Here is a 12,272-nt window from a genome sequence, read left to right on the forward strand (position 1 = left end):
AAATAGCATCAAACAGCCAAATATGAGTAATTCAAACAGCTAGCCAAGCAAAACCAGCAACAAGGAGTCGATGTGGCAGTTACAGCCAGCTCAGCACACTTTACCATTTGGCAGCCACTTCGTCAGAAACAGGTGGCGTATACGTAACATTTAATTCAATACACCACACAGTCGTGCGCCAAATGCTATTACTGCTGTTGTTGTTGTTGCTGTTGCTATTTGTCTGTTTGTTTGCCAACATCCAGCGTTAAAATTTTGCGAGTAACAGCAGCGAAAAAGAAAAAGTAAAGAAATGTTTATTTTCGAGGGTAGCCGAACTTTATACCAGGTGCATGTTTTCCAAAATTTTGTCAGAATCGCCTTACTTTCACTCCTATACCTATGAATTTTCCCTTACTGCTTGTTGAAATGTAACCTGCAACATTGCCAAATTTTAAAAATGGTCTTTATATAGAGACTCCATCAATACTACTGTAGTCTTCTCCAAGATATCTCAGTGGGCCCCTCTAAATACAGTTTTTCGAGCCCTGCCGATACGTGAAGTCACCGGCCATCATCGTCTAACTCATCTATTGGTAGGCGCAAAAAAACATGACATTTCGATGGTCCAAAGGGAGTGAGGTGTTAGATGAGTGAAGTTAAGAGGGCACGAAAACAGGTGGTTAATGTCTTGTGGAGTGCTTTTACACAAGCTGAGTAAGCCCAGACCGGTTCTGGTTCAATGTACTGAAAGCAGCTGGGATGAAGCGAGTCTAACGAGGCAGCTGAAGCTCTTTGTACGCTGGACGGTGGTTGAAGTTGAATGGCGGCGGGGCGGAAGTTTAGGAAGGTGGTAAGGGACTTGCGATGAATGCCATTTATGGCCTGTTTGTATACTTCGGGGTCCAGTTTATGTCCTAAATTCTAAATTTCGTCATAACGTCCCAGCAGGAATTGCTTGCTGAGAATCCTACCATGCTTCTTAACTGCGACCAAAGTAGCCTCCCTATGGGATGTTGCAGGGAGGCATCAGTGGAATTTTGGTAGGTTCACAACTTCTTCCACTGCAGATCCCTAGTTCCAGGCTATCAGATTGACGCTGCATAATTTAGAACCAATCGGCTAATTTCCTTAAATGTCACCTTTCTTTGTTTTTGCCTGAAATGCTGCCTGCTAGCGACCTGCAGGCGGCTATACGCGCCGAGAAGGAGAGCAAATTGTCGAAGGTAACCCAGAGTAACTTGGAATTATTGACAGTCAGTATTGGTTTACCATCGATTTTGACCTTTAGTTGCCGTTGAACATTTTTCGTCCAGGTGGAATCTAGGGTCGCCCAGGATTTGTTGGAGGAAAGTTGGAGATTTCCTGCAGTGAAGAAGAGAGAAAATCTTGAGAAATAACAGTTCACTTTTGAACACAAGCTAAATATATCATTAACGGACGCCAATATAAAGCAATCATCAGTATATGAAGTCAAGAAAACTCTGCAAAGAAACTCTGGTAGTTGAGGAAGCTTAGAGATATAAAAGTTGGGCAAAAGCAAGGAAGAAAGTACACCACCCTCATTTTATCCTCCTTTTTTTTGAAGTTTGATCTAGAAATGCTTTTGACGAGTGTCGACCACTCAACTAACTTGCGAACTACTCAGTCCCGGCAGTAGAGTGGATTTTTCAATGTCAATTAGTAGCGCGGAATGGCTAACTGTTTCGCAAGCAACAGTCTTCACTACTGGCGAAAGGCCTTGCTAGGTGGGACTCACAGGATTCTGTAGTGGGAATATCTATGGATAGATTGAATATGCTAATAAGGTAAGCTATTCCCGTTAGACCCATATTTTCCACATCGGTTCCAATGAAATACTATCACCAAATGTTTTTGCCACTCTGTCACTCAGCTTAGTCATACCAGAGATGAAGTTACAGGCCTTGAGTTGCTCAACCCATTACCTCCACTTGTGTTGATTTATCAGTTACCGAATTTTTAAATTGCGATCCTTTATGGCGTAGCTGATTCTTTGCGAGCCGGAATGACTAGAGTTTTCTCCGACAGAAGGCTACCGGCCACGTAAACTAGCCCTGCGTGGTACGCTGAACCTCATGAAACCTGGCGAATAAATAGTGCAAAAGGGGTATGGAAATATAAGGGTTTAAAAAAAATATTTTATTTTGTCTTCTTTCTTTAAATTTTAAGTCAAATAATTAGTGGCCTAAAAAAAGCAAAATAAAAATTTTCTATATGATTTTTTTTATATTTCACAATGAAAAATCTAAAAAAAAAATTAGAATAATTCTTTGCCAAATTTTTTTTTTTGAAATTTCGAGATTTTTGATTTGTTTTATGATGCTGAAATTAAAAGAAAATTCAAAATATTTGTTTGCTGAAATATTTTTTTTCTTATTTTGTTAAAAAATTTTGATTAGTCTAAAATTGTATCTTTTAAGTGATACCTAACTCTTTTTGCGGCCACTATTCCGCCACGGCTTGGTGCATCGATTAGCGCTTAATTGTTAGAAAAACCTAGTTGTGTAACATAATTTCGTATTGAGACAACACCTCAACTCACGCTTAAATTTTGGCTTCAGCCTACCTGCTGCAGTCATCATTAAGACATGTAAGGTGGCGCAGAACTAATCACCCTGTCAGAAGATTTGTATTTTTTTAATAACGTGTTGTATCGTATGTTTATCAATCAAAGTCAAATAAAAAAGTTATGCAAAAACAAAGTTGGAGTATTAATTTTGCGCCATCTTATATTATAGTCATCATCTTATCAGATGAGCTTGTACCTTTAGGCGTTTCTGCACCTATTTCGCTACTGCAGGGACTCCTCTTTCAACTTTCACTCTGTGCTGGTCTTAAATATTCAAAGTTTATCATAAGGTTGTTCGCAATGATCTTAGAAGACTTTCCAACCATTTCTGCTCTAACGAAAATGTCGTTACTGCCGTCTCATAGAAATTACTTCTAGTTTGAATTTTTGTTTGTTTGGAGTTTTAATCCATTGTACATAGTCCTCCCTTCCAACTAGCCTTTCGGATATATCCTAAGCAGATTCTAATCTTCACACAACTGATCCTCATAATTTTTTTAGACGTTTCCGTACAGTGGACTATTACCCCACTTAATTATCGTATCCGATCGTATAGTTTTCCTTTCGAAGACCAAAAATTTTGCTTCTGTTCCTTTCAATTATTCTCTTAAGAAATGACTTACTTTATCCTTCACTGAAATTACGTAATAAATTTGTATAAATCACAAGCAGCTTTTGATTTAAAAGAGCCGATCTTTCAACTAAAAAATTAGCCTTTCTGCTGAATCATGGACTTTCTGGACTCAGAAAATTTACTATCATACATAGCTGGATTTTTATGATCATACTAAATGTTCCAAAAAGTGGGCGGTGCCATTTTTCTGATCATTTCTATATTCATGGTTCCAATTCTTTCTCAGTTTAGCGATTGCGCGAGCGGAAAGGCAGACATGGTTTAGTCAGTCATTTAAGTTATCCCAAGTTTCCTCCTTCCATTAAACTATTACAAGCACCAGTTAAGCGAAAAAAATTATAACGCCCTGGTGTAGTAATGCATAGGGGTATAAAGTTGGTGTAGAAGATAACAAGCACAAAATTTATTTTGGAAGTTTGGCAGAAATAATAAAAACTGAAACTGTAACTGCTGTTGTAGCTTTCAAATGCGATTTATGTGCTGCTGATAATTCTGCCGACGTACGCTTTTCAATGGACTGGATATGAATAGGTGTTGCTTTTGGCTGGCATAATGTGGCAAACAAGCGAACTGTGACTCTGGTTGCAATAACAAGGCTTGAAGTAGGTTGCAGTGCCACCTTTTGCTCATCATTTACGAACGTGAAAATTGAGTGCCTTTGGCAGGGTTAAAGGCCAAAAGTTGTGAAACTTTATTTGTTTATGGAGCTAAAAGCCATACAGGAAAATCAAGAAAACACGCAATCCTATATTGGAAGGCCAAAAGTGCTAAATTAGGAAAAATAAATAAGTAAGTGAAAAACAAAAAAGGGAATTTATGTAAAAAGGACTTTCTGCAAAAAAAGATTTCTTCATTAAAATGGGATTTTGGAAATCAGAATGGTACCGATCTTCCATATTCTTTCATTGATCAGGCATTACTGTTGAAACTCTGTCAGAACGCGACATCCTTGTGTGAGTTACTAATATAGAACCCCATAGCAGTTCTTCCAGACTTTGTAAAACACGCCGCTTATGCCTCAGAAGATAAATTAGAGCAACTAATTGAAAACACTTACACATGCGAAGTCCGAAATGCGCAAAACGCCCGGAACTTAGCCAACTTGTAAGTGTTTCAGGCGTTGCTGCGAAGCAGCTGTTTCGAAAATTACTTCTCGTGCAAATGAGTACGGCCACGGTATGAAATTATGAAAAAGTTTGCAAATAATTGGAATAATCAAAGAACACAAATATTTACTATTAAGCTAATATTGTAGACACTATTTGAAGAAGGTCTACCATCCAATAAACCAATTAAAATGGTTTGAAATACGAAATTTTATTTATATATATATATATATATAATTGCCGGATACACCCCGTTTTGGGTGTTAGGCCGAGCTCCTCCTCCCATTTGTGGCATGCGACTTGATGTTGTTCCACAAATGGAGGGACCTACAGTTTCAAGCCGACTCCGAACGGCAGATATTTTTATGAGGAGCTTTTTCATGGCAGAAATACACTCGGCGATTTGCCATCGCCTGCCGAGGGGTGACCGCTATTAGAAAAATGTTTTACTTAATTTTAGTGTATCGCCGAGATTCGAACCTATGTTCTCTCTGTGAATTCCGAATGGTAGAAATTTTATTTATATCGCTTAAATTTGATCGATTAAAATATTGGTCAAAAGGTAATTTTTATATGATTTTTTTTTAGAAGATGGGATGGCTTCGTAGGTGCCTGAACGGTCTACTTGAAGACAATAAACTTTAGACTTTGTCTTCTCGAAACAACAAATCGATATCTCCTTTTTTACTCCAGCTTTACTTCCTTGACTGCCTGGCACACTTAGAATCCTCAGCCATTTACAATGGTCCATATTTTTCACGGCATTGTGATAAGTGGAGAAAAAGTACCGGGAATTGTTCAATAAAACGCAAAATAATTTTTCAATCATCAAAATTTACTTTGTCGCCTTCAAAATAGGCTCCACTCGAAACAACACACATATGCTAACGATTGGTCCACTCATCAAAGCACTTCTTAAATGTGCTTGAAGAGATCTTCTTCAGCTCTTTCAGCGAATTCTTGGCGGCCTCTATCAACTCAAAGCGGCGTCCGCGCAATATCAGTTTAAGTTTTGGGAAAAGGAAAAGTCATAGAGGGCTAAATACGGTGCACACGGTGGTTGTTTGATGACATTTGTCGAGATTTTGGCCAAAAAAGTGTTCACAATATGAGCTTTGTAAGACGGTGCATTATCATGATGTAAGATCCATAATTCATTTTCTCAACAAATTGTGTCGTTTCCTACGCACATTCTCTTTCAGACATCCCATAGCTTCCAAATAATATTCTTTATTTACTGTAGATCCATTTGGAATGAATTCCGAATGCACAACACCATGATAATCAAAGAAAACAAGCAGCATGACTTTCACTTTTGACCGACTTCGACGTAGTTTTTTGGGTTTCCGCTAATGTGGATAGTGCCATTAAGCCGCCTGTTGACTGGTTTGCATGTTAAACCCATATACCCTAGTCTCATCCCCTGTTATGATACGCTGGATAAAGGTTGGGTCCGAGTTCACTTGCTCAAGCATGTCTTCAGCCACCTTCTTAAAAGAAATTCAACTCTCTTAGAACGAGTCGAGCAGCCACGCGTCTCATGCCCAATTGGTGGTGTAAAATGTTGCGAATTGATTCGTGAGACACACTAAGGTCACGAGCTGCCTCCCTCAAACTTAAATGATGGTTTTCCAGCACCATTTCCTTGACTTTGTCGACGTTTTCGTCCGTTGAAGACGTTGATGGGCGACCAGATCGGGGCAAATCTGCCACGACTTCTCGGCCCTCTACATAAGCATTATACCACTCGTAGACCCGTGTTTTTGATAAACCACACTCGCCATAGGCTTTCTGCAACATTTGCAGTGATTCGACATACGAAATCCCGTTCAAAACACAAAAGTTAAAACACATTTTTTTTCGATATTTTCATACATAGTAAGCAGAGCACACGCGCGGTTGAGTGATATATACAAATATATATTTTTTTTACAAAATGGGCCTTCTGGGCTAAATTTCTGTCAATTAAAAGTGAGCGCATACATCGACGGCTTTTGAGTCTGCGGTTGTTTTTGTAGCAGCATAAACATTCCCCATACTATTGTAACATACGGGGAATGCTGCTGGAGTGGCAGTCCTTGGCCGGATATAAATCCGGGTCGTTTCGGTAACGTAGAACCAACTGTCGTGGAAACATTTGAGTCTGCGGTAACCTGCCATGCCGGCACGATTTGCAAAAAAATTTTGAATATTTGTGAAAAAAATAAGAAAAATTATTCGGCAATCTCCGTAACATGTCTCTTAAATATCATTTGATTTGCAGAACATTCCTGTACATTAGACCATACCACGAACTCTTTAGACATATCACTAAGGGCGTCTTTGTCCAATAATAGTTGTAGTGGAGTATCTTCGAATTTTTTCGGTGCCCCTTTTGCCACAGGAAAAGTCGCATTTTTCATTAAAAGGTAATAATGAAGCCCGCAAATGCTGTTTTTTCGGGACGAACGTAGATATTTTTGACGTCAGATAAAACAGATCTTTACGCTTCAAACGAATGTTAACTACTGCGATCGGGACCTCGCACATACACGTTCAAGTCACCAGTATATTACGAGGGGTGCCTTTTATATGTCGGGATTAGAGAAGAAACACAAATTTTAATCATCGAAAATCACTTTATTGTTTTTCAAAATATTCTCCATGAAGATCTATACACTTTTGCATGCGTTTGAACCAATTGTCGAAGCACTTTTGCCACTCTGAATGAGGTACCTCCAAAACATGCATTCTGAATGCCGCAACCGTTTCTTCAGGTGTCGAAAAACGTTGACCTCTCAGCTTGTGTTTTACGTACGGGAATAAAAAGAAGTCATTCGGTGCCAATACGGCGGATTACCCACTAATTCGATGTTTTGGGTGCTCACAAATGCAGTTGTTTGAGCCGATGTGTGAGAGCTCGCATTGTCCTGGTGAAGAGTGATCCATATTTGGTGATTGGTTTTCCTAATTTCTTGGAAGACAACTGGCAAACAAATGGTTGTGTACCACTCAGAATTTACTGTTCTGCGTTGTTCTAGTGGTACGGTTGCGACATGTCCAGTTTTTCCGAAAAAACAGGCGACCATTTGCTTGGAAGTGCTTCGTGCGCGAACAACTTTTGTCGGATTTGGCTCATCTTGAAACACCCATACAGTCGACTGCTGTTTACTTTCGGGCTCATACGCGTAAATTCATGATTCATCACCTGTCACGATGTCATAGATGTGTTTCGAAGCGCCGCGATCGTATTTTTTGAGCATTTTCTTCGACCAATCGACACGAGCCTTTTTTTGAGCGATTGACAAATTGTGTGGGATCCAACGCGAACAAATTTTTTTGACAGTCAAATGTTTATGCAATATTGAATGTATGCTGGTCCCAGTAATGCCTAAGATTGTCTCAATCTCACGATAGGTCACATGACGATCTTGCAATATCAGTTCGCGCACAGCATCAATGGTTTTCGGAACAACAACTGATTTTGGACGCCCTTCACGAAATTCGTCTTGGAGTAAACTACGACCACGATTGAATTCACCATACCATCGATAAACACTGGTCCTTGATGGAGCTTCATCGCCAAAAAATGAATTAAGTTCATCCATGCAACGTTGCTGAGTTAATCCACGTCGAAAGTTGTAAAAAATAATCGCACGAAAATGTTCACGATTTAATTCCATTTTTGGACTGAGATGAATCTTTTCAGTTACTGTAAACAACATAAATAGCGCTGATATTTCAAAACGTTCTGAGTACGTAAAAGCCAAAAAATGCCAAACTTTGCGATACAGCTGTCAGTTGCCAGATTGCAACACCAGGGTTGCCAAATCCTGACATATAAAAGGCACCCCTCGTACTAGAGCGAACGCAAAAATTGTATCAGCAGCGACACCTCTTTTATGAGAGCGGAAACCTACTCCCATACAATAATTAAAACGCTATTCGATTTATTTGTTTCAGCCAATAGTAGCGAACTTAACTGTTTCTTTCACACCATCGGGAGACTTCAGTGATGCGTCGTTCTACAAGTTTCAATCAAATGCCTATCAAATGTTATGATATATTTTAACTGAATAAATTTTTTGTGTACCTACCATGCCTTTGTTAAAAATTACAAAAAAATTTGTAATTAAACTAATTTTTCCCCTCCAAAAAGAATTTAGAAGAAATGCCTTTTTGAGGCCTCCGAAAGCAGGCTTTCCCTTAATAAACATTTTACAAAGCGGCAATATTTCTCGTAAATCATTCAAGTTTCACTTTCTTAAGTTCCATAGATATATTTCTCATTACTTCCTTTTGGTATTATTATAATAAAGCGCTGATTGCTTCAGAATGCGCATTATGCTGTCACAACTATGCAACGTCAATTTTTATGTGCTCACTGCGCTGCAACAATCTATAATATCTATATGGACTATGCGTTCGTAATACTGCACATACTAATACACATGTACGTATACATAAGTGTGTATGTAAGGATATACACATTCCGTTTCTTTGTGCATTTTTATTGAATGCGTAAAATTACACCAAATCCTGGTTAGCGAGGGAGTAGCAGATTGCAAATGGCAGCTATTTCCCACAACCGCAATAAAATCAGCTGCTAGTACAACTGCAGCTAGAATAACTTTCTGTGTGAATGTGCGTATGATGTAGGAATAAAAACTTCAGTGCAGTATTTGCAGTGACAGCAATATTCTGCTTTAGTTGCAAATTGCAGTTACTGTTCCGAGCTGCGAGTTACAACTCAGCCATTGCTTGTCACATTGGTGGCGGTAGGTGCATTTGTAGCTGGGCAATCAATAATAAACTTACGGTAAATATCCAATTTCCAACCATCCTCCATGCCCGACTCCGGTATCATGCTCTGCTCGGCGCGACACGACAGGAATTTGCCACGATCATCGATGGTTGGCGTAAAAGTCAATGTTGACGTTGTCATATTACCATCAGGACTTGACTGCAACAATAAAAAGAAGACCAAAATGAAATCAACTGAATTTAGTGAGCACTCTAATGATGATCATAGCAGTGATGACGATGATGAGGAAGATGATGATGAGGGAAAATTACAATAAAATAAAATTTAAATAAAGGAGAATGGCTTAGCAATGGTTGTGTGGGAAATGATAAAGGACACATGCATTAAGTATACTTATACATACTTACAAAACGTGTGTGTGTGAAATAGTAGTAAAAGCAAAGTGCTGATAAAGTAGTAAATAGGGAGCGAACAGCGTATGGAAAATTTCGCTGGAGTACGAAAAACCCCAATGCAATGCTGCGCAAAAAAGTACAATAAATGTCAGTGCGGTGACGGCGACAAGGGAAATTTTGCCGAAAACAAACAAACCGGTTAAGAAATGGACGAAGGGGGTGAAAGTAAAAGCATATAAATAGAGTTTTGTTGAGATTGGTATGACAAGCGAGAGGCTGCCATGAAGCGAGGCGAAACGGTGTATTCATATCGAGATTGGAGTAGCAGTCGAAACGTACTTGCATGCAAACATACACACATACATACATATATATATATGTAGATATACATATATGTACAATAGATATGCATGTTCGTTATGCTCATACAAAAACCTTTCAACGCTCCTGTCAGCGCAGCGAAATTTCACCGAAAATGACAACTCAAATATGCAACGCAAATTTTGTTGACAAAAGCAACAAAAGTCTTAGACGCAGAAGCACTAACCAGGAGGGGGTTATGGGTGCGGCGGCATCACGCGCAATGCAGTCCAGCCAACCGACCAACCAACCAACATCCATAAAACAGTTCGACAGACAAGCGAACAGATATGTAAACATATCAGCAGTACAGGAGTTCCCTCCTCTTGGCTGCACACTTTTCCACATCAGTGTACCCAAATTGGAAAAACATATTAAAATATGCAAATGGCTGCCGCACTCGCAACTAAACAACCACACAAAGCGCAGCAGTGTCAAAATGAAGCTGATATCGATGCAGGAAAAAATATGACACTTTCGATTGGAATCTTTAGCTGCTTTCGTGATTTTTAGTATGATTTAGTTTTTTTCGCCTCTGCTTTCTGGGCACACGATCTGAGGAATTCATAAATATTTTACTCCCACTCAATATGCGTTCTGTAAGAATAACAGCACTTTGTATGCGTGTATGTATTAGTAATCGCATATTCTCATGCAAGTCGGAAGTGTCAAATGTGTGCCTGCGTTTGAGTTTTATTCATGTGAAAAATAACTCGAAATATTTCCGAATCAAAAATAAAAAGAAAAAACGCAAATATTGAATTTCGAATCTATTTTATTATCAACGCTTGTACTCGTATGTGTGTGTGCATGAAGTGTGTCTAGCTATTGAATATGCTGCTGCGGTTAGCATTTTAATAAAGTCGATAAAAACGAAAATGGGATTTCACTAAAGGAAAAAAAACAACAACAGAGAATATATGGAGAATTATATGGTAGAATAGATTACTGCAAATAAAATTTTTGATGTGTGGCATAAACAACTGAAGGAATAAAATTTTAGGAGATATTTTTTCTACTTAAATGCTAATATTGTAAAAAGCAGACAAAATAACCCGTTACCATGACTAATGTGCTTACATAACTGCAGAATTGCAAAATAAAAGAAGGCACCATGAAGAAATTTCCATTTGAATATCTATGTAATACACTGTGCGACAGTATTTCGCTGTCATGGGAAAATAGAAATATACTACTGTGGGCAAAAAGTAAGGTGAATTTATTTGTCAAACTTCGCGGGATTAAAATTTCGCTCTAGTTATTTTTTTCATGAGTTGGCAGCACTGTTAATAACATCTGGGCCAACTTTCATGTGAATGTCATTAACAGTAATATATTTACGCTTGTGTTTACCAAACGACCAAGAGTGCATTTTTCGATTTTTACAATGTCTGATTTGATTGAGCAGAGAAGTGCCACCAACTTTTGTTTGCGGAATGAAATTTCGGCTGCGGAAACGTTTATCATGTTGCAGAAGGCATTTGGTGATTCGACCATGTCGCAGAAAAAAGTTTATAAGTGGTACAAAGACTTCAAAGAGGGTCGAGAACGTGATGACCAACACGTCAATAAAGTGAAGGAGTTAGTGCTCAAAAATCGTCGGTTGACTGTTAAATACCTTACTGATATGACTATTTGGGCCTACGAAAAGTCAAATCTCGTTTGGTACCGAAAACTCTCAATTTCTTGGAAAAAAGTCGTCGCGCTGATGTGTGTGAAACAATGCTTTCAGACTATTAGGACAAGGTCAAATGCATCATTACGGGAGATGAGACTTGGATTTATGCTTACGACCCTGAAACAACCGACTAATCAAACGAATATATGCTAAAGGCGAGGAGAGCACGTCAAAGTCGTTCAAAAATAAAGGTCATGATGACAGTTTTTTCGATTTTCGTGGTGTGGTGCACTATGAATTCCTTACACCTGGCCAAACTGTTAATAAGGAATATTATTTGAGCGTTATGCGTCGTTTACGTGAAGCAATTCGTCTAAAAAGATCAGAATTATGGGCCAACAACTCTTGGTTTTTGCATCACGATAATGCACCGTCTCACACTGCACTCCTTCTTCGGGACCATTTCGCCAAAAATTCCACGCATATCGTTCCGCAACCACCGTATTCGCCTGATTTGGCGCCGTGTGACTTCTGGCTATTCCCAAAACTCAAGAGACCACTCCGGGGAACGCGTTTCGAGTCAATTGAGGAGATAAAAGCTGAATCGAAGAAGGCGCTGATGGCTATACCGGAAATGGACTATTTGGCATGTTTCGGGGATAGGAAAAATCGTTGTCATAAGTGTATTTCATCGAGAGGGGACTATTTTGAAGGGGATGAAGTTGATTTACAAGAATAGATAAAGATTTTTCATTTTACATTCGAATTCACCTTACTTTTTGCCCACAGTAGTATATAGTATGTACATACACAGAGCTTAGCTGCCGAAAGGCTAAACTTTTAGTT

The 12,272-nt window shown here is 38.9% G+C and overlaps 1 protein-coding gene across 1 annotated transcript in view; it reads right to left on the reverse strand.

Moving 5' to 3' along the window:
* Window positions 1-12,272, reverse strand: part of LOC129244248 (hemicentin-1) — a 216,812-nt gene that overhangs the window by 113,398 nt on the left and 91,142 nt on the right. The window contains exon 8 of the mRNA XM_054881864.1: window positions 9,107-9,251. Coding sequence (XP_054737839.1) covers window positions 9,107-9,251 — 145 coding nt within the window. The remainder of the gene's footprint in view (window positions 1-9,106; window positions 9,252-12,272) is intronic.

The sequence above is a fragment of the Anastrepha obliqua genome, chromosome 4 (genome assembly GCF_027943255.1).
Source record: "Anastrepha obliqua isolate idAnaObli1 chromosome 4, idAnaObli1_1.0, whole genome shotgun sequence".
Lineage (NCBI taxonomy): Eukaryota > Metazoa > Arthropoda > Insecta > Diptera > Tephritidae > Anastrepha > Anastrepha obliqua.